General features: G+C 51.0%; 1 protein-coding gene across 1 annotated transcript; it reads right to left on the bottom strand.

The window, feature by feature from the left end:
• Positions 1 to 2158: 2158 nt before the first annotated feature.
• LOC137360074 (lipid transferase CIDEB-like) lies at positions 2159 to 14150 on the bottom strand. The gene is made up of 5 exons (XM_068025667.1): positions 13816 to 14150; positions 12772 to 12913; positions 11708 to 11857; positions 5913 to 6100; positions 2159 to 3495 (listed from the first exon to the last, which is right to left on the bottom strand). The coding sequence occupies exons 1-5, from the start codon at positions 13869 to 13871 to the stop codon at positions 3375 to 3377; spliced, it is 657 nt and encodes a 218-aa protein (XP_067881768.1). The 5' UTR covers positions 13872 to 14150; the 3' UTR covers positions 2159 to 3374.
• Between the last annotated feature and the right edge of the window lie 6610 nt (positions 14151 to 20760).

Raw genomic sequence — 20760 nt, 5'->3', positions numbered from 1 at the left:
AGCGATTAAAATCGGGGGATGCTCGAGAGGCCGGAATTAGAGGGGAGCGGAGATCTCGGAGGGTTGCGGGGGCCGGAGGAGGTTACAGAGATAGGGAGAGGGTGAGGCCACGGAGGGATTTGAACATGAGGGCGAGAATTTTAAAATCGAGGCATTGCTTGACCGGGAGCCAGTGTCGGTCAGCGAGCACGGGGGGGCGATGTGTGATTTGTTGCGAGTTAGGACAGGGGGCAGTGGAGTTTCGGATGAGCTCAAGTCTACAGAGGGTTGAATGTGGGAAGCCGGACAGGAGTGCGTTGGAATCATCAAGTCTAGAGGTAATGAAGGCGTGGATGAGCTGAGACAGGGGCGGAGACAGGAGATGTTGCGGAAGTGGAAATAGGTATTGCCACAGTTGGTCTCATGATCTTCGAGGGTCTGTGGTGCCCTGCTTGCTTAGGCTCGGTGCTGAAGAAACTCCAGCAGTTCCCCTCCATACGTGGGGGGCCCATAAGCTACGGCCATGCCTGAACTCACTGAGATTTGGGTAAACGTGACATGCTGTTGTTACAACTGAGGCAGGAGGAGTGCACTGTTTATTCTAGTTCCAAAACTGGCCTCCGAGTACACGTAGACGGATCACTGGGATCTTTTAGAACGGTTCCTTTCAGGCGGCGTTGAGAATTAATTTAGCAGAATTTTCTTCAAAGACATGAGATGAGGTGAGTTGACACAGTGGACTTCTCAGGGTCTTTTAGAGAGGTGCTGGAAAGCTGAGCTGGGAATTCCTTGGATGTTCTCTTCTCTCCTTGGAAGCTCTCTCCCTTTTTAGACCGTTCAACCCCAACTCAAAACAATTCCAAAGTGAAACCGACAACAGGAGGCCAACCTTTTGCCCTCCATCAATCTTGACCTGCCACTTCTTTGTAAACAACTTCTCCAGGTGTCCAAAGCTCTCTGTTGTTTATTGAGCTGGAAGTCAGGTGGTTTCCTGGAAAGGCTTGTTTTCCTCAAAAAATACATTTAACAAAACATGAAGGCACTTTCGTAACACTCTCTGTATGAGGACAGGGTTCACCTTACACATGGCGCAGAGAAGAAAGAAAAGTCAGTCTTCCATTTACACTGCATCTTACACCACTTGACGACATTCCAAAGACTCTCAGAGCCAGTGAAGTACCATTGAAGTGTACGTGCTGTCACAATGTACGAAACATGTAAACCAATTTGCACACAGCAAGATCCCACACGATGTGATAAATGGCCAGATCATCTATTTTAGTGATGCTGATTGCAGTATAAATATTGGCCTCGGGAGGCCAAGAACTCCCTGCTCTTGCGTAACTTAATCCCAAACTGAAATATCTAAAAGTGCCACAAACCCAAGTCGAAACGTAACATAAGGAGTAACTTCAACCAAAGTTGAAACATAACTTAAGGATTAATTGCAACCAAAGTTAAACGTATTGTAAGGAGCAACTTAAATCCAGATTGATATGTAATTCAGGGGATAACATAACCCAAGTTGAAATGTAACTTAAGGAGTAAGACGGGGTGGTGGAAAGGTCGGGAGAGGGAGCTCAGCGAGCATCGTCCTCCTGAGTCGGCCCGCAGGAGCCTGCGTCGCCATCTTCGCACCCTCTACCTGTCGCCGTCGGATTTGAAACACGTCGTTAGGAAGAGATGGAATTTAAATCCTGCCTTAACTCTGCACATCGAGTGTCGTTCGTGTCAAAGGCAACAGCAACTGATGAGAGAGAGAGAGCCAGTCATTTCCTGCCGGTTTCTTCTGACCAATAGAAACCCGGCCTCTCCCCGAGGGCAGGATGCCGAGGATTTACCAGCAGCCGCCAACATACGCCGACGTGGCCTGGTGATTAATCTCTAGCTGACCTTGTTCAGACCGCGTCCCCGCTCACAGGGCCTGGCCAGTGGACTCAAAGGCGCAGGCCTGGCTAAACGCAGCTCCATCTTCACAGCTAAACATGACTGTGGTGCAGACTACTCCCGAGCAATGCCACTGGAGGTCAGTCTCCAATGCAGCCCCTCCCCAGGATCTGCACTGGAATTAAAGGGGCGGTACCCTCTCCACATTGACAGTTTAACACGGCACGTGCTGAAATATCGCAGGATTTGTTCCAGGGTTTTGGTTATAAAATATCACCCAGCTGAGGCCGCGTTCCATCGGGAATGTTTTATTATCTGATCAGAGTGGGTAAATTGTACAATAAAGGTTTTCATTGATATACACAGGGAGACAGGCCATGATTGGCTAAGCCAAGGTAATCTTGTATTGATATAAACACCTTGTCACATTTCTCAGGGACATCCCAACAAACTGCACATCCAATACAAATACCTTGAAGCACAGCCACTGTCGCTCCGTAGGCCAATGTGGCAGCCATGTTCCGCACAGCAAGATCCCACAATGAGCTGTTAATCCGTTTTTTTTTTGTTTTAGTGATGTTGAGTTGAGGGATAGATGTTGGGCCCCCAGGTACCAGGAGAGGACTTCACCCCTGCTTTTGTATCCAAATAGCGACTTTGGGATCATTCGCACCCACCCGAGAGGGCAGATGGTGTGGGGCGGTGGGGGGGGCTTGGTTTCAACGTCCCACCCGAAAGACGGCACCTCCGACAGTGCGGCACTCAGTCGGCGGTGGCACTGGGAGTCTCCTCCCGGCATTATGGGGAGCCCGAGTCACTGACTCGAAGGTGAGACTGGCAGACCCCCACGGTGTTTAGGGCACGTATATCGGGACACTCCCTGGCTGGGAATTCCGAGCTCGTAACCTCGAAGGGAATGGGAAAGCAAGAGCTTGTAATTTATTCAGAGGGAAGATCTCCAGTTGGATGGGAATGGAAGTGAGGGCACCCAGGGCCCTGATCCGCGAGCGTTCCCAATGAGGCCAAGCGAGGGCCTCCCGGGAGTGGGAGGGGGGAATGAGTGGACAGGCACGCTGTCTGCTGCAGTTAGCAATCAATGAGAAATAATTCTCCGCCCTCTGCACCTCCCCTGATGCTGGTTTATTGGAGCTGGTGACAAGGGTGGCTGATCTGTTTAAAATCCCAGGATAAAAAGGGAGAGTCACACAGGAAGGTTCAAGATGAGGGTCGGATTTAATAGTGGCAAATGTCTGATCAATGACAGTGATCCACTGTTTGTGTGTGTCTGACTGTGTTTGTGTGTGCGCATACTCGTGAGGCGAGTCTATGTGTGTGTCTCAATGTGTGTACATATGTGTGTGTGCACGTGTATGGGTGTGTGTGTGTGTCACTGTGTTCCTGCGTCTGTGTGCCTGTGTCTGTCTGTGTGTCTCTGCACCTGTGTCTGTGTGTGTGTGTGTGTGTGTGTGTGTGTGTGTTTGTGTGTGTGTGTGTTAAAAACAGATGGGTCAGTCGTAACACTCTGCGATATTGTCGTTCCCTTCCACTAGACGACGTGTAAAGGATGCAGCAGTGACGAGGATCTGGCCAATCCCATACAACAGTGAAGAGGTCACACGGAGCAACTCCCTACAACAATAAAAACACAGGTCGAGTTAGATCCAAGGACAGGTGCAGCACGGGGTTAAATACAGAGTAAAGCTCCCTCCACACTGTCCCCATCAAACACTCCCAGGGCAATGGCCTTTCTGCTCATCTACCGTAACTACACGATACAGGCTGATTTTGAGCTGCGTGGGGCTCTGTCAGGTATCTTTTCTTTTGCAACTCTTGTTGCCCTTTGCCAGATCTCGCCAACTGGGAGGGACGAGGATGGAAGGAAAACAGCTTCTGTTTCTGCGTTGGTCGCTGCTGAACCCAAACAGAGGCCTCGGCGAGCCTGTGGGCTGGGTTGACTGTGGCCTAAACTTGGGAATTGAAGTTGGCTGAGGTTGTTTGACACTGAAACAAGCAGTGATTCCTAAATGAGCGATGGAACAGCCGGATTGAGGGATTTTGCTGTTCCGATGAGCACTGCTTGTTTGGTCCTCGGGGCCTGCTCGGTTTTGTTGCCGCCCATGATTGTAGGCCTCAGGCCTGTTGGTGTCCGTTGCTCCTTTTCTGACCAAAGGCCTCAGCCACTTTCCTCTGCTGCTGCTGCCCGTGAGTAAAGTCCCTTCATTAGTCGCTGTGCTTACAAATAACGTGCAGGGAGGGCTGGGCTGCCGGAGGTGCCGTCTTTGAAATGAGACGTTCAAGCCAAGGTTGGACGTAAAAGATCCCACCGCCACTATCTAAAGAAGGGCAAGGGAGTTCTCCCTGGTGTCCTGCGCCCAATATTTATCCCGCAAACCAACATTACCAAAAATCAGATTGAGTTGCCATTTCACCTCACTGTCGCTTGTGGGATCTTGCTGTGTACATCGGCGTGCTTACAGAGTGATGGTGACACGTATTTTGTATCCATCTTCACAGCAGAAGACACACAAAGCATCCCAAGACTAGTAGGAAACCAAGAGACCAAAGGGAGGAAGGAACTTAAAACAATCATTATCACTGGAGAAACAGTACAAGCAAAACAGTGGGCGGCGTAGTGGTTAGCACTGCAGCCTCACAGCTCCAGCGACCCGGGTTCAGTTCTGGGTACTGCCTGTACGGAGTTTGCAAGTTCTCCCTGTGACCGTGTGGGTTTCTGCCGGGTGCTCCGGTTTCCTCCCGCAGCCAAAGACTTGCAGGTTGATAGGTAAATTGGCCATTGTAAATTGCCCCTAGTGTAGGTAGGTGGTAGGAGAATGGTGGGGATGTGGTAGGGAATATGGGATTAAATGTAGGATTAGTATAAATGGGTGATTGTTGGTTGGCACGGACTCGATGGGCTGAAGGGCCTGTTTCAGTGCTAAAGAGGAAAAAAAACTAATGGGACTAAATACTGACAAGTCCCCTGGACCAGATGGCCTACATCCTCAGGTCTTAAAAGAAGTGGATGCATTGGTTTTAATGTTCCAAGATTCCCTAGATTCTGGAAAGGTCCCAGAAGATTAGAAAACTTTAAATGTAACACCTCTACTCAAGAAAGGAAACAGAACACAGGAAACCATAGGCCAGTTAGCCTAACATCTGTTGTTGGGAAAATATTAGAATACATTATTGAACAGGTAGTGGCAGGACATTCAGAAAATCATAATACAATCAGGCATACAGGTACAGCAAGTAATTAGGAAGACAAATGGAAGCTGGCCTTTATTGTAAGGGGGTTGAAGTATAAAAGTAGGGAAGTCTTGCTACAACTGTACAGGGTGTTGGTGAGACCACACCGAGAGGACTGCGTACAAATTTGCTCTCCTTATTTAAGGAGGGACGTACTTGCATTGGAAGCAGTTCAGAGAAGGTTGACTAGGCCGATTCCTGGGATGAAAGGGTTGTCTTATGAGGAAGGGTTGAGCAAATTGAGCCTGTATTCATTGGAGTTTAGAAGAATGAGGGGTTGATCTTATCGAAATGTATAAGATTCTGAGGGGGCTTGACTGGGTAGATGCTGAGAGGACGTTTCCCCTCGTGAGGGAATCTCGAACTAGGGGTCACAGTTTCAGAATAAGGGGTCACCCATTTCAGACGGAGATGAGGAGGAATTTCTTCTCTCAGAGGGTCATTAACCATTGGAATTCTCTTCCCCAGCGATCAGTGGAGGCTGGGTCATTGAATAGATTCAAGGCTGAGCTAGACAGATTTTTGATCTATAGGGGAGTAAAGGGTTATGGGGGGCAGGAAGGAAAGTACAGTTGAGGCCACAATCATATCAGCCATGATCTTATTGAATGAGGGAACAGGCTCGAGGGGCCGAATGGCCTACTCCCGCTCCTATTTCGTATGACCCTATGTGACTGAACGAACCTGGCTGCACATGTAGGGCTTTGGGACACTGATGGATGGGTCATTCTCTGCAGGCCTCCGCCCTCCCTTCTCCCGCCCACACAGAGAGTGACTTGGCTTCCATCCCGCCATTTTACCTGATGACCTTCTTTGGACCAAGACACTTGATGTCAAAGGTCATGGAGTACAGGCCGTAGAAGGTGGCCCGGATGTTGAGGGAGCCAAAAAGGTCCTTTGGGTTGAGCTTGTAGATGTCGAAGGTGATTCGGGCGATGTCTTTTGTGTTCTTAGGTTTCTGGGTCAGTGAGTACGAAACCATTCCCCTCTGTAATACAAAGTCAGCACCCGATTATGGGTTAGATACAGAGTAAAGCTCCCTCTACACTGTCCCCATCAAACACTCCCAGGACAGGTACAGAATGGAGTTAGATGCAGAATAAAGCTCCCTCTACACTGTCTCCATCAAACACTCCCAGGACAGGTACAGAAAAAAAAACAAAAAAAAGACGGGGGGTTAGATACAGAGTAAAGCTCCCTCTACACTGTCCACATCAAACACTCCCAGGACAGGTATAGCACGGGGATTGGCTCCTCTCTGATTGGGAATACTGAGTGCCTCAAAGAGGTGCAGCTGACAGTGCTGCAGTCGGTTGCTGGAGGTGCTGCTGGAGAGGGAGAGCTGAGGAGGGAACTGCAAAAAACCTTTCAACAACTTTTGCTGCAGAGGAGGAAAGACTTTGAAAAAGGCTGTATTTCGAGGTGGGTGTCGAGCACCAAACTTTCATTTCATTTGGACTGTTGTGGGAGGTGAAAGAGGCCAGAAGAACAAGGGGTGGGGGCTGTACAATTCTGTAGGGAGCTGTGCAGTTGCACTAAAGTTGCAGGGAAGCTCCCTCCCCACCCCAATTGCCCAGCCTGAGTCAGCTGAAGCTGCCTGGCTAATAGAGACATAAGGATCGAACTAGAGCCTGGGCAGCTTTCGGCTGACCCAGGTGAAGACCCCTCCCACAACCAGAAGACCGGAAGACCAGAAGTGTTACAGTGCTCTGAGTACCACCCTTTAAGAGGAAAAAAAGCAAAGTCATCGCTAGCAGCCTGTCTTTCCCATTTCTTGTATACCCTCAGCCTCTCCCCAAACCTACTAGTTGGTTTCTTTGTTTGTTTGTTTGCTTACCTGCAAATTGGGGGTGGGTTTGGCTCTTGAGCCATGGCAAGCCCATCATCACCAGTGGCGGGGCCTTCTCATACCTATGCGGCTGTAGCCTCTGTGGCCACCCGTGAGACCCCGTCACTTTTTAAATTAATTACTTCAAGCCATGGGGTAAAGAGCTATCCCCACCCCAATATGTCTATAGAGGCCTGTGTAAAGGCAATGGCCGAGGTTGTCTCACCGCAGATTTCACAATCTCTCAGTCCTTAGGGAAGGGAGATACGCAGTGAGCTTTCTGCAGGAAACCCACACCGTTCCGGGAGACAAAGCCACCTGGCTCCTGGAGTGGCAGGGTGGGGTCTACATGAGTCACCTCACCCCTATTTCTAGTGGGGTGGCTATCTTGTTGGCCCCGACTTTTCAGCCGGAGATCTTGGGGGTCAAGGAGCTAGTGCCGGGCCGCTTGCTCCACCTCGCCGTTCGCCTGGGTAGCGTGCCGCTCCACTTTGTGAACGTGTACGCGCCCAGGCCCGGCGCGTTGCAAGCGCGCTTCTTTGAAGAAGTGTCCGCTCTCTTGAGCTCCATCGATAGCGGCGAGTGCATCATCCTCGGGGGGGATTTTAACTGCACCCTCGAGGTGGGGGATCGCTCTGGTCCCCAGCACGGCCAAGCGTCAGTGGAGAAGTTGAGGGGACTGATCAGCTCCCTTAACTTGGTGGACGTCTGGCGGAATCTCCATCCCGACTCCAGTGCCTTCACGTGGAGGTCTGGAGGAGGGGGGTCGCGAATCGACCGCCTCTACATTTCGCAGGTGTAAGTCTCCCGCGTCTCGGCGGCCTCCATGCGGCTGGTGCTGTGCTCGGACCACCGCCTGGTGTGGGCGAAGTTCACTCCGCTCCGCACGCGGGCGGGGTCCGCGTACTGGCACTTTAACAACCGGCTGCTGAGGACGAGCGATTTCGGGACTCGTTCTGTCGATTCTGGGCCGACTGGAGAAGGAAGCGGGGGGGCTTCCCCTCCTTGAGGCTATGGTGGGATGTGGGCAAGACTCACATCCGCGTCTTCTGTCAGGAGTACGCGAAGGGGTCGACCAAGAGGTGGGAAGCCGAGATCGGGCGCCTTGAGAGAGAGGTGCTCGACTTGGAGTCCCGCCTCGGTCATGCCGTCGCTGACCCGGCCCTGTGGCAGGCGTACAAAGAGAAGAAGGGCGCGCTGAGGGACCTGCAGCTCATAGGGTCCCGAGGCGCGCACGTGAGGTCGCGGATCCAGATCCTGGAAGATTTGGACCGCGCCTCACCCTTCTTCTACTCGCTGGAAAAATGGCGGGGGGTCCGTAAGCAGCTCGTTGAGCTGCTGGCCGACGACGGATCCTCCATCACGGATCCGGAGGGAATGGGCCTCCTGGTCCGTACTTATTACAGTGCGTTGTTCTCTCCGGATCCGTCCAGCGAGGATGCGCGCAGAGTTTTGTGGGAGGACCTGACGCAGGTCTCCCCGGAGGGCGCCGAAGGATTGGAGGCTCCGCTCACGTTGGCGGAGCTGACCGGCGCCCTCCACCAGCTCTCAAGGGACAAATCCCCAGGGCTGGATGGGTTGACCGTGGAGTTCCTCAGGGCATTATGGGACGTCCTGGGAGACGATAACGCGCGGGTCCTGGGGGAAAGCCTGGCGACCGGGGAGATGCCCCTCTCGTGGCGCAGGGCGGTCGTCGTCCTGCTGCCGAAGAGGGGCGATCTCCGCCTGCTTAAAAACTGGTCCGGTCTCCCTCCTCAGCACAGATTATAAGATCTTTGCCCGGGCTATGTCTCCCCGCCTGGGCTCCGTGCTGGCCCACATGATCCACCCCGACCAATCCTACACGGTCCCGGGCCGGTCCATCCAGGACAACATCCACCTGGTCCGGGACCTGATCCATCTTTCCCAGAGGACTGGTCAGTCGGTCACCTTTCTCTCCCTCGATCAGGAGAAGGCGTTCGACAGGGTGGATCACGATTACCTTTTCGGGACTCTGCGCGCTTTCGGACTCGGGCCGCATTTTGTGGCCCGGGTCCGACTTTTATACGCCGCCGCAGAGTGTCTAGTCAAAGTTAACGGGTCCTTGACGGCGCCCCTTCGATTTGGGAGAGGAGTGCGTCAGGGGTGCCCCATGTCCGGCCAATTGTATACCATCTGTGTGGAGCCCTTCCTGTGCCTGCTTCGCAGGAGGTTGACGGGATTGGCTCTGCGCGAGCCGGCCATGCGGGTCGTCCTCTCGGCTTACGCCGACGACGTGCTCCTCGCAATCACAGATCCCGTTGACTTGCGGAGGATGTGCGACTGCCAGCAGACCTTTTCTGCCGCGTCCTCCGCGAGGATCAATTGGGAGAAATGTTCTGGACTCCTGGTTGGTCAGTGGCGGGTGGACTCCCTGCCGGAGGAGATGACACCTTTTGCGTGGAGCACCACGCACCTCCTCTATCTGGGAGTCCACCTTAGCCCCGCTGAGGAAGCCTGGCCGGCAAACTGGCAGGAGTTGGAGGTGAAAGTCACCGCTCGGCTGGGGCGCTGGACAGGACTGCTCCGAGTGCTTTCCTACAGGGGCCGAGCGTTGGTCATAAACCAACTGGTGGCCTCCATGTTGTGGTACCGGTTGGTCACTTTGGCCCCGCCCCCTGTATTTGCCACCAAGATCCAGAAGAAACTCGTCGATTTCCTCTGGGGCAAGAGGAAACACTGGGTCTCTGCCGCAGTCCTGAGTCTCCCGATCGAGGAGGGCGGTCAGTCGCTGGTGTGCTTCCGCACCCAGGCTGCGACTCTCCGCCTTCGGACCCTGCAGAGATACTTGTACGTCGAGCGTCCTCCCAGATGGTGTGCGCTGGCGACGTATTTTTTCTGCCAGTGTCATTGCCTTCAAGACGACACGCAGCTCCCGGTGGAGTCCGTTAGCCGCGCCTCTCTGAGGGAGTTGCCTGTCTTTTACCGGGATCTATTCCGAGTCTGGAACATGGTCGCCTCCAGTCAGGGCGCTCCCCCGCCGGCGGAGGAGAGCGCCTCGGCTGTCCGGGCGGCCGACTCCGGGGACGGTCCGGCGGGCGGAGGAGTAGCCGAAACCCCCGGGACGCCCCTCACTGCGGGTGGCGAGGGGGCTCGGGAGTGCGGGGCGATCCATTCCAATCGGCGCGGAGGGGTTTCCTGTACGGGCTGCTCCTGCACACTCTCCACTTCCTCGCCTTCGTCAGCCGGCCGGACATGCCCTGGCGGTCCGCGTTGCCATCTGGCGGCGAGAGGAAACCCCGATGGAGGTCTCTTTACGCGGGAGTCTTCCCCCTTTACATCGGGGACCTGGGGTGGAGGGTGCTGCACAGAGCAGTCCCGTGCAATAGACTTTTAAGTAGGTTCACGGACTCCCAGGCCGCCTGTACTTTCTGCGGCCTGGACGAGTCCGTGTTCCACGTTTATACGGAGTGTGCGAGGTTGCAGCCCCTCTTTGAGTATCTGAAGGGGCTGCTCCTCAAATTCTGGCTGCACTTCAGTCCCATGCTCCTGATCTTTGGGCACCTGGTGCGGAGGGGCTTGGGCCGGGAGGAGGATCTCCTCGTCGGTCTGCTCCTGGGCCTGGCCAAGGTGGCAATTCACAGGTCCAGGTTGCGGGCCGTCGGGGGTTCCGTCCTCCCCGATTGCCTGCCCCTCTTCCGCGGTTACGTTCGCGCCCGGGTGTCCCTGGAGAAGGAGCATGCGGTGTCCGCCGGAACGCTTGAGGCCTTCCGCGACCGGTGGGCAGCGCAGGGACTGGAGTGCATCGTCGACGCCGAGAATGGCATTTTAATTTGAGTTTTTTTTGTTTATTTATCTGGTTTTAATAAAGTTATTTTAAAACTGTAAATATGTACATAAAGGGGGCCTGAGGAATAAAGGCCACCTTGTGAAAAAACAAACAAAAAAAAAAACAGAAAAAAGAAAAAAGAAAAAAAAACGGGGTTAGATCCAGAGTAAAGCTCCCTCTGCACTGTTCCCAGGGCTGCAGCCCCTCTGCTCATTTGCTGTAATTGCATGATACAGGCTGATTTTGAGCTTTGCGGGGGCACTTGTCCAGTACCTTTTTTTGCACCTCCCCCCTTGCCCCTGACCTGCTTTCCCGATTGGCAGGGACGGAGACGGATGGGAAAAAAAACAAAACCTCTTCCATTTCCGCGCCCGTCACTGCTCGAACCAAAGGGAAGTCTCGGTGGGCCGACATCCTGCTTCACCCTTGACCGTGACCCTGAACCTGGGAACTGAGGTTAGCTGAGGCTGTTTGTCACTGAAATGGACGGTGAATGAGCAACCGAAGAGCTGGACTGAGGGATTTTTCTGCTCTGATGAAGACAGTTTGTTTGGGCCTCTGGTTTGGGGGTCTCAGACTCCCTGCCTATGCTGTCAATCTTCGGCTCACTGGTAGACCAGGGAGTGGTAACACCCCTGGACTATCAATCCAGAAGCTGTGGTGATACGGGTTCAAACCCCATGGAGTTTCACTTCAATTGATTAAACGCCTGACATTGAGAGTGCATGCTGTGAAACTATCATTGATTGTCGTAAAAACCCGTCCGGTTCACCAATGTCCTTTCGGGAAGGAAATCTGCCGTTCTTTACCCGGTCTGGCCTACGTGCGACTGCAGACCCACTGCAATGCGGCTGACTCTTAACTGCCCTCTGACCCGGCAAGCCGCTCAGTTGTCAAGGGCAACAGTGACGCCCACATCCCGCGAGGACAAAAAAAAAAGGTCAATAAATAAGGGAAGAAGCGGTTCCAAACTGACGGACCTTGGGCGGGTACCACCGCTGGCCTTTCTGCAGAACCATGAACGTGGTGTCGTCATCCAGGTGTTCAAAGAACTCTTCGCTGTCCACGGCAGTCCCATCCTCCTCCAGGACGAGTCCGATGGCTCCGGTGACGAGGAGAGCGTCGAGAGCCTGTCGGGAGGGGCATCGGAGTGGGAGAGAGAGAAGAAGGAAAAAAAAAACAGCAATCAGATCGCACCCAGCTCTGACAGGCGTGTGCGGTGTTGCGCGTGTGTCAATGTACATGTGTGTTATTGCAGGTACGTGTTGACACGTTTGGGTGATAGTGTGTGTGTAACTGTACTAATGAGTGAATGAGGGTTTCAGCAGCAGATGAGCTGAGACTGGGGTGGGGGAGGGCGGGGGGGGTGCGGATATGAGGTCGGAAGCTCAACCCGGGGTCAAATGTGACCCCGAGGTCGCGAACAGACTGGCTTAATCCGGGATTGTTGCCAGGGAGAGGGATGGAGTCTGTAACTAGGGGAAGGGAGTTATGAGCAGGGGCCGAAAACAATGGCTTCCGTCGTCCCAATATTTGATTGGAGGCGATTTCTGCCCGTCCAGTACTGGATGTCGGAGGGGCTGTCTTTAAAGAAAGAACTGCATTGATATAGCGCCTTCCAAGACCAGCAGACGTCTCAAAGAGCTTTACCGCCACTGAAGTACTTCTGAAGTGCAGTCACCGTTGGAGGAAGCGCGGCAGTCAATTTGCGCACAGCAAGATCCCACCAACAGCAACGTGATAATGACCACAGCAGTTTTTTTTTGGTGAGGTTGATTGAGGAATAAATATTGTCCGGGACACCTATCCTAAACCCAGAGGGCTGTGGAAGCTCAGTCAAGAGTGTCACTCACTGAGTGACAGCAAACACTGCAAGCAAGTGCCTGATACTGTATGTGGGTGTCAGTGTGTGTCTTTATATGTGTGCGTGTCTAGGTTGGAACGTACGTGTGCGTATGTGTCCGTGTATGCCACTCCCCATGCCCATCCCTGGGCACCCCCCCCCCCCCCCACCACTCTTTAACACCCCCTGCCGCGGACCTACCTTGTTGATCAGCTCCACCAGGGTCCCGGCCGTCACCCCCTTCCGGGAGGAGCGATCGTGCTTGCAGATTCGGAAGGGTCTCTGGGGCGGTGTGGAGGTCCAGAGTCTCCGAGTGAGCTCCAAGCTCACTGTAGAAACTGATCTGAGGTAGAGACGGGGGGGGGGGAACGGTACAATAAGACCATGAGCTGCTTTTCCCGCCATCCCCGTCCCCTCAGACCACCCCCTTGAGACAGCGAGGCCACCGTGTGGGGGTATGGGCCGCCATTTCCTGCTCCCTCCCGTGGCACGCTTACCCATCGCCTGCCAGCTTGGCCGAGGTCAGCCCAGAACAGGGCACACCTGAGAGTCGTGCAATCTGCCCACACGGGAGGAGGCCATTCGGCCCGCTCCGTGCCTGTGCCAGCCCTTTGGAAGAGCCGTCCAGCACTGCCCCGCTTCCCCCCCCCCCCCCCCCTTTTACTCATTTCAACTTGTCATCCAATTCCCTTCTGAAAGTTACGATTGAATCTGCATTGAAGAGAAAAAGATTTGCAGGGCTACGGGGAAAGGGCGGAGGGGGGGAGGAGGGGGGAGTGGGACTAGCTGGGTTGCTCTTGCGGAGAGCCAGCACGGACACGATGGGCCGAATGGCCTCCTTCTGTGCTGGGGAGAGGATTCGAGGCAGTAAATCTGAAAAGAGCTGCATTGACATGGCGCCTTTCACCACCTCAGGTCACGCCAAAGCGCCTGGCAGCCGACGAGGCACTTTCACGGTCTTTGAGTCGTCGTCGCCGTCGCAAGGCAGGAAACGCAGCGCGCAGCAAGATCCCACAAACCAGCGGTGGGATAACGGCCCGACCGTGTTTCTTTTGTTAAAAGTGACGGCGGGTTCAGGGACAAAATATCGTGCCCCCGCCCCCCCCCCCCCCCGGGACGCCGGGACGGACTCTCCCCCCGAGGGATCGTTCACATCGGCCTGGGAGGCCGGACTGGATCCCCGGGGTCTGACGTCTCATCCGAAAGACTGATCCCTCGAAGGCAGTTAAAAGACGACAGTCTGACCTGATCAGTGAGGAGGCTGAAGAGGACACATAGCCCCGGGCTTTCGAATACTCCATGTGGACTCGTCTCCGCTGATCCACTCGATTCTGCTGACGGGACGTGCCCTGGTGCCTTTAGAGATCCTCGACGGTGCTTTCGGATGTTGTGTGTGCCCCCCCCCGCAACAACCCCCGACCGCTGCCCCGTCCCCAGACTTTGACCCCGGCGGTGTCGTCTCTGGATGAGGTAGGAATTTGTTGATTAAATCACGGCGGACAAGTTAGAGTGAAGGCAGGCAGAACGAGAGAGAGAGAGTTTCTGAACTCTGAGCCTGTCACAAGGGGGTGCAAAGTCCAAGTAAAATCCTCTGAGTAGTCTGGGCCGAGATTACAGGGGATAAACGTCATCAGACCAGTGTCCCCTTCCCCCTCCCTCCACACGCCGATTAGCTGATTAGATGAGGCTGTGTCTCGTATCTCTGAGTCACGGGGTTCTGCATTCAAATCTCATTCCAGGACTTGAGGGCAACAAACCAGGACTGACGATCCTGGTACCGAGGAACCAGGACTGACGATCCCGGTACCGAGGAACCGCTGCCCGCTGTCGCAGGCGCCATCTTTCGGACAAGACGTTAAACCAAGGGGCCCCCGTCTGCCCTCGCGGGTGGACGCAAGAGATCCCAAGGTGCGATGACAAAGAGAAGTGGGGGGGGAGTGCTCCCTGGTTTGTCCCACGGCTGATATATATCCTTCAACCATCATGACAGAAACAGGTTCCCTAGCTCATTATCGCGGTGCTGTTTGTGGGAGCTTGCTGTGCACAAGTTGGCAGCCCCGTTTCCGACATTACAGCACTTCAAAAAAACAAAGTATGCCACTGGCTGTAAAACGCTTTGGGATGGCTGGTGGCCGGGACAGGTGCTATATAAATGCAGGCGTGGGGCCTACAACAGAGCAGGAAGAGTGCGACTGCAATTCCCAGCGTTGCTTGTGCAAAGGAACCCCCCTCATCCCCCGATCATTTCACCCAAACAGAGGGAGTGCTCCAAAGGTCAGACCGTTTGAAACAAAAATAAATCTGGTTAAAACGCAGATCCACAAATCACTCCTCCCCACCCTGACCGGGATGAAGGGACCGAAGGTATGGTTGCTAAATCTGCTGATGACACAAAGATAGGTAGGAAAGTAGGTTGTGAAGAGGACATAAGGGGGTTACAAAGGGATAGAGATAGGTTAAGTGAGTGGACAAAGACCTGGCAAATGGAGCATAATGTGGGAAAACGTCCATTTTGACAGGAAGAATAAAAAAGCATATTATCTAAATGGTGAGAGATTGCAGAGCTCTGAGATGTAGAGGGATCTGGGTGTCCTAGTGCATGAATCACAAAAGGTTAGTATGCAGGTACAGCAAGTAATTAGGAAAGCTAATAGAATGTTATCATTTATTGCGAGGGGAATTGAATAAAAAAGTAGGGAGGTTATGCTTCAGTTATACAGGGCATTGGTGAGACCACATCTGGAGTACTGTGTACAGTACTGGTCTCCTTATTTAAGGAAGGATGTAAATGTGTTGGAGGCAGTGCAGAGAAGGTTTACTAGATTAATACCTGGAATGGGTGGGTTGTCTTATGAGGAAAGATTGGACAGGCTAGGCTTGTATCCGCTGGAGTTTCGAAGAGTAAGAGGCGACTTGATTGAAACATATAAGATCTTGAGGGGTCTTGACAGGGTGGATGTGGAAAGGATGTTTCCCCCTTGTGGGAGAATCTCGAACTAGGGGTCACTGTTTAAAAATAAGGGGTCGCCCATTTCAGACAGAGATGAGGAGAAATTTTTTCTCTCAGAGGGTCGTGAGTCTTTGGAATTCTCTTCCTCAAAAGGCGGCGGAAGCAGAGTCTTTGAATATTTTTACGGCAGAAGTAGATAGATTCTTGATAAGCAAGGGGGGTGGGTGAAAGGTTATCGGGGGTAGGTGGGAATGTGGAGTTGAGGTTACAATCAGATCAGCCATGATCTTGTTGAATGGGATAGCAGGCTCGAGGGGCCGAGTGGCCTCCTCCTCCTCCTAATTTGTATGTCCAATCCCCCTGGATGCTGGTCAGCAGTCTCCTGTGTCGCTTTAAATCAGTGCGCTGCCCCGCACAGTCTGCAGGTGGCACTGAGACCTCACCTACCCCGGTTACACCCTCGTCCCACTCTTCTAAACCCGTGCATTTGTAAACAATGCACTCTTTAAATCACATTTCAGTAGCGCCAGCCGGAGAGTGGGGTGGGGCGGGGGTGGAATTGTCTTCCAGGACCGTTGATTTGACTTTGTTTTTAAAAACATTTAACCGTCCTTCTACGCACGAAGAGTAACATCAGTGGGCGGGCAGGCGGGCGGCAACTTCACGGGCTCCTGCGCGCATTTCATTTTGTCTCCCAGTTTCACCCTGAGCATTTCTGGAAATGGGAGGATGGGGAGGGTGACAGAATGGAGCTCTTTAAAAGAACGAAAGGTTTCGACAGGGTAGACGGAGAGAAGGTGTCTTTTCACTCGCCAGCGAGTCCGAAACGATGTGCCATAAATATGAGAGAGACATTGATAAATCCAACAGGGGATTCAGGAGAAACGTATTTACCCAGAGTGTGGCGAGAATGTGGAACTCGCGACCATAGAGGATGGTTGGGGGTGAATGGCATTCAAAGGGGAAGCTGGATAAACATATAGTACAGACGTATTTAAGGGAAAGGATGTGATTTTTTTTTTGTCTTCGTTTTCAGCCTTGAGGGATTGTATCGAGTTTGCTGTCTGACCTCGTGTGCATGTAGACTCTCTCTATATCTGCAGGGAAGGCGAAGGTCAGGAGTATGGAGAAGAAGCCGAGTTGGGGGGGGGGGCTAGGACACAACCCTGTTTCACCCTGAATCGATCGGACGTGGAGCCATCAAACTGCACAGGGAGGTGCGTGTTGCCATGGAAGGAACGGATCAGACTGAGCAGCCAGTTTCTCCCCCACAGATTTGTACAGCCCCTGCTCTGCGGACGGTGACAAAAAAAAATACATCAACCCATACGCTTTACTAACCACTCTCTCAATACGTCCTGCCACCGGTAAAGATAGACGGACATGAAACCCATCGGGTGAGTTCTCCCGGTGTCCTGTGGCCAATAGTTATCCCTCAACTAACATGACTGGGAAAAAAAAAATTGATAAACTGGGTCATTCGGCTGATTGCTCTTTGTTTATCAAGTAAACCTCCTGTAAAACTGTATAAAATGACGACTGGAACAATGTACTGGCAAAGCCCCTACAATCATTCGTGAGGCCTGTGACCAGTGGTGTACCGCAAGGAATCTGGTGCTGGGACCCTTGCTGTTGTAATGTACATTAATGATTTAGACGTGAATATAGGAGGTATGAATCAGTAAGTTCGCAGACGACACGAAAATTGGTGGTGTCGTAAATAGTGAGGAGGAAAGCCTTGGATTACAGGACGATATAGATGGGCTGGTAAGATGGACGGAGCAGTGGCAAATGGAATTTAATCCTGAGAAGTGTGAGGTGATACATTTTGGGAGGACTAACAAGGCAAGGGAATATACAATGGATGGTAGGACCCTCGGAAGTACAGAGGGTCAGAGGGACCTTGGTGTACTTGTCCATAGATCACTGAAAGCAGCAGCACAGGTAGATAAGGGGGTTAGGAAGGCATATGGGATACTTGCCTTTATTAGTCGAGGCATAGAATATAAGAGCAGGGAGGTTATGATGGAGCTGTATAAAACGCTAGTTAGGCCACAGCTGGAGTACTGTGTACAGTTCTGGTCACCACACTATAGGAAGGATGTGATTGCACTGGAGAGGGTGCAGAGGAGATTCACCAGGATGTTGCCTGGGCTGGAGCTTTCAGCTATGAAGAGAGACTGAAAAGGCTCGGGTTGTTTTCCTTAGAGCGGAGAAGGCTGAGGGGGGACCTGATTGAGGTGTACAAAATTATGAGGGGCATTGATAGGTGAGATAGGAAGAAACTTTTTCCCTTAGCAGAGGGGTCAATAACCAGGGGGCATAGATTTAAGGTAAGGGGCAGGAGGTTTAGAGGGGATTTGAGGAAAAAAAATTTCACCCAGAGGGTGTCTGGAATCTGGAACACACTGCCTGAAGGGGTGGTAGAGGCAGGAACCATCACAACATTTAAGAAGTATTTAGATGAGCTCGGGTCGGGCTGGACTGTACTGTTTAGCTTTGGCAGTCTTGGTGCCACTTGTCCTGTCCGCTTATGTGAAAACCCCAATATAAATACATCTTACGTATTAAAACTTAAGTGTGACATTTTTAAAGCAAGCTTTTCACTGTTTATGATTTTTAAGAAAACATTTTAAAATGTGAACACAGGTCTTATTTTTCCAGACTGGTTTTAAGTCTGGAAATTTTTGTGAATTACATTTCTAAGGCAATGGTATTTAAAATGACTTTAGAATATGAAATTCAATAACACAAATTAGAGGCTGCCTTCTCTGCCCAAAGGAAATCCAGGGATAGATTTATATTTCAGTTATAGTGGCTGCCAAAATGATATGAAATTTACTAGATATGTGTCACAGTCATGCGAGTTAAAATTAGCCTCTAAAGGAACACTAATGTCTCATTTTATACATAACACATGCTTAAAATATAATTTATGAACTTGTTTGTTTTAACATTGCAAGTACAGACTGGGAAAAATAACTGCGGTGTCCTGCCCGGATCGCCCTGGTTGTAAGCATCTTGATGATTTGTCTTGGCTTTAAAAAAGAAATTTCAAGAATTAGATCTTGAAAGAGGACAAAAAAAAAATTAGTCTACCAGGGAATTCCATGATGGGATTGTTTATGTAGGAAGTCACGTTGTAAACTGTTGTGTGAAGTACATCTGGAAAGCTGCCAAATTATGATTGAGAGTGAGTGTCAATGACCACATCAATGGGTCTTGTGGACAAAGTCCACCAGGAATTATGAGATAAACTAAAACACAGGATCTAACTTACTTAATTCTCATTCCTGAGGGGGTGAGAGACTAACTTATACTCAAGTTAACTAAGTTTTGATAATGCAGTGTTTCAAATGCAAATATTAAAAAATGTAAATATGTGGAAACAATATTTAGTGTATGTATTCTAGACGTTAATTGACATTGTGTATACTGTTTTTTTCATATATATGGGGGAGGGTTTGAATAATCACTACTGGCCATCCATGTATAAATTCTAAATCTTCCACAGTAATGAATTAAAACACCTTGGCATAGTAATTTACTGTTACAGTCTATATTAGTCAACCTAATAGCTTGTGTTCCTTGAATGAAGTATTCCTCTGATCCCAAAGGGCTGGTGTTCTATTCCATGGGAGTGAATAGAGAGTTGGTTATCTCGAGAAACTTCGGTTCATGTCAAAACCATTTTGAAGACATTAAACAGTGTAGCATTATTAATGCAATATTTTCCCATCAAATGTAAGTAATTTCAAACAAGTTATAATGTCTGTAGAAGTAATGTTGATTTTCAAAAGCAAGACTTTTCCCCATTACTTTCCAACAGATTGTTTCACAGCAGCAGACAAGTAACATTAGAGAGAGAAAACAATCTGAGCTTAACTTTAAAAAAAAATATTAAGCCACGTACGCGTAGGAATAGACAGGATGTTAGGTGGTTCTTTTCCCAGAGAATGCAGAGCCTCTGGAATACATTGTTAGCTGGTGTGGTGGGTGCTGACTTTCTCAGCGGCTTCAAGAGGGAGCTCGATCAGTTCCTGACTGAGAAAGATTGCGTCATATCGAAGGCAAGTTCTCTTTATAGGTGATGCGTGGTCCGTGTAATCTCCTGGACAGGTTTTCAACTCCCAGGGCAGCAGGGCGATGCCGAGGACAGTTACTGAGTTTTTTTCTGCACATTGGCCCAGGGTTTTTGTTTTCTGTCACTCCTGGTAGATTTAGATGCGAGTTAGGGAGAGGGAAGAAGTGTTTAGCCATGACGGACCAGTTAGCTTGCTGTGGGGCAGTCTTGATGGGGCCAGCTAGTCTTCCTGCGTCATTTCCACAAGTTTGTAAACTAGAAATTTCCCTCTGTGTCTACTCAAATTGTAAAGACACCCGAATGCAACAAATGCTACAAATAATTCCTTCCTCAATATTGTAGACAAAGTAGCAGAGGATCTAAAACAGACAAGTTGGTTGTGCTGTCCGACAGCACCATGTCTGGGTTCCTGAACTGTCTGTTAATGCAAGAGTAATGTGGGTGGCTCATCCTCACACTTGTTGTTGACTTGTCTACCTTAGACACCCTAGCAGAGTTTGGGAACGCTCTGAAGCAGTACCACTGATGTCCATTTCCCAATTCCACTACTAATTCCCATTCCCATTCGCTGGTGGTATTGTTTTCTTCTTAATCCACAATTTTTTTTTTTTCTGTTTCAATAATATGCTCGATATTTTCGGGTCGGGTCGGGCATGAAAAGAAATGAAAGGACTCGGGCCCGGGTAGGGTTTTAATTTTATACCCGAGCCAGGCTTTATCCTGAACGAGAGGGGTTGTTAGACTCCATTAAGCGTACATGAACACATTGGCTAGCTTCGTGGCTGAACTGCACAGCCAGATTCACTGATTCAATTGTAACTCTTAATTTTTAAAAAAATTAATTGCTAGAATAATTGTGTCGAGCCAGTCGGTATTTATTAATGAATTACAGCTGTCAGCTACAATGAGCTTGATGACTTCTAAATCAGACTGAGCAAAGCAATGTTTCAATGGAATTTTAAGTTCGATTTGAATTTAAACAACATGCGAGCAAAACATTAAAGAAGCAGGGGCATCCAAACCCTTCTCGGGGTACAGAATACAGGGATCATGGGAGACAGCAATTGGCCAATGTACTGCCTTGCACCCAATACGGGACCCAGAGAGATTCCCTCCTATCGGGATCTTGCTGGCTGGGTGTAGGGAATATTGTTGT

The sequence above is a fragment of the Heterodontus francisci genome, unplaced genomic scaffold (genome assembly GCF_036365525.1).
Source record: "Heterodontus francisci isolate sHetFra1 unplaced genomic scaffold, sHetFra1.hap1 HAP1_SCAFFOLD_638, whole genome shotgun sequence".
Taxonomy (NCBI): domain Eukaryota; kingdom Metazoa; phylum Chordata; class Chondrichthyes; order Heterodontiformes; family Heterodontidae; genus Heterodontus; species Heterodontus francisci.
This window is presented reverse-complemented; position numbering and strand designations above follow the sequence as displayed.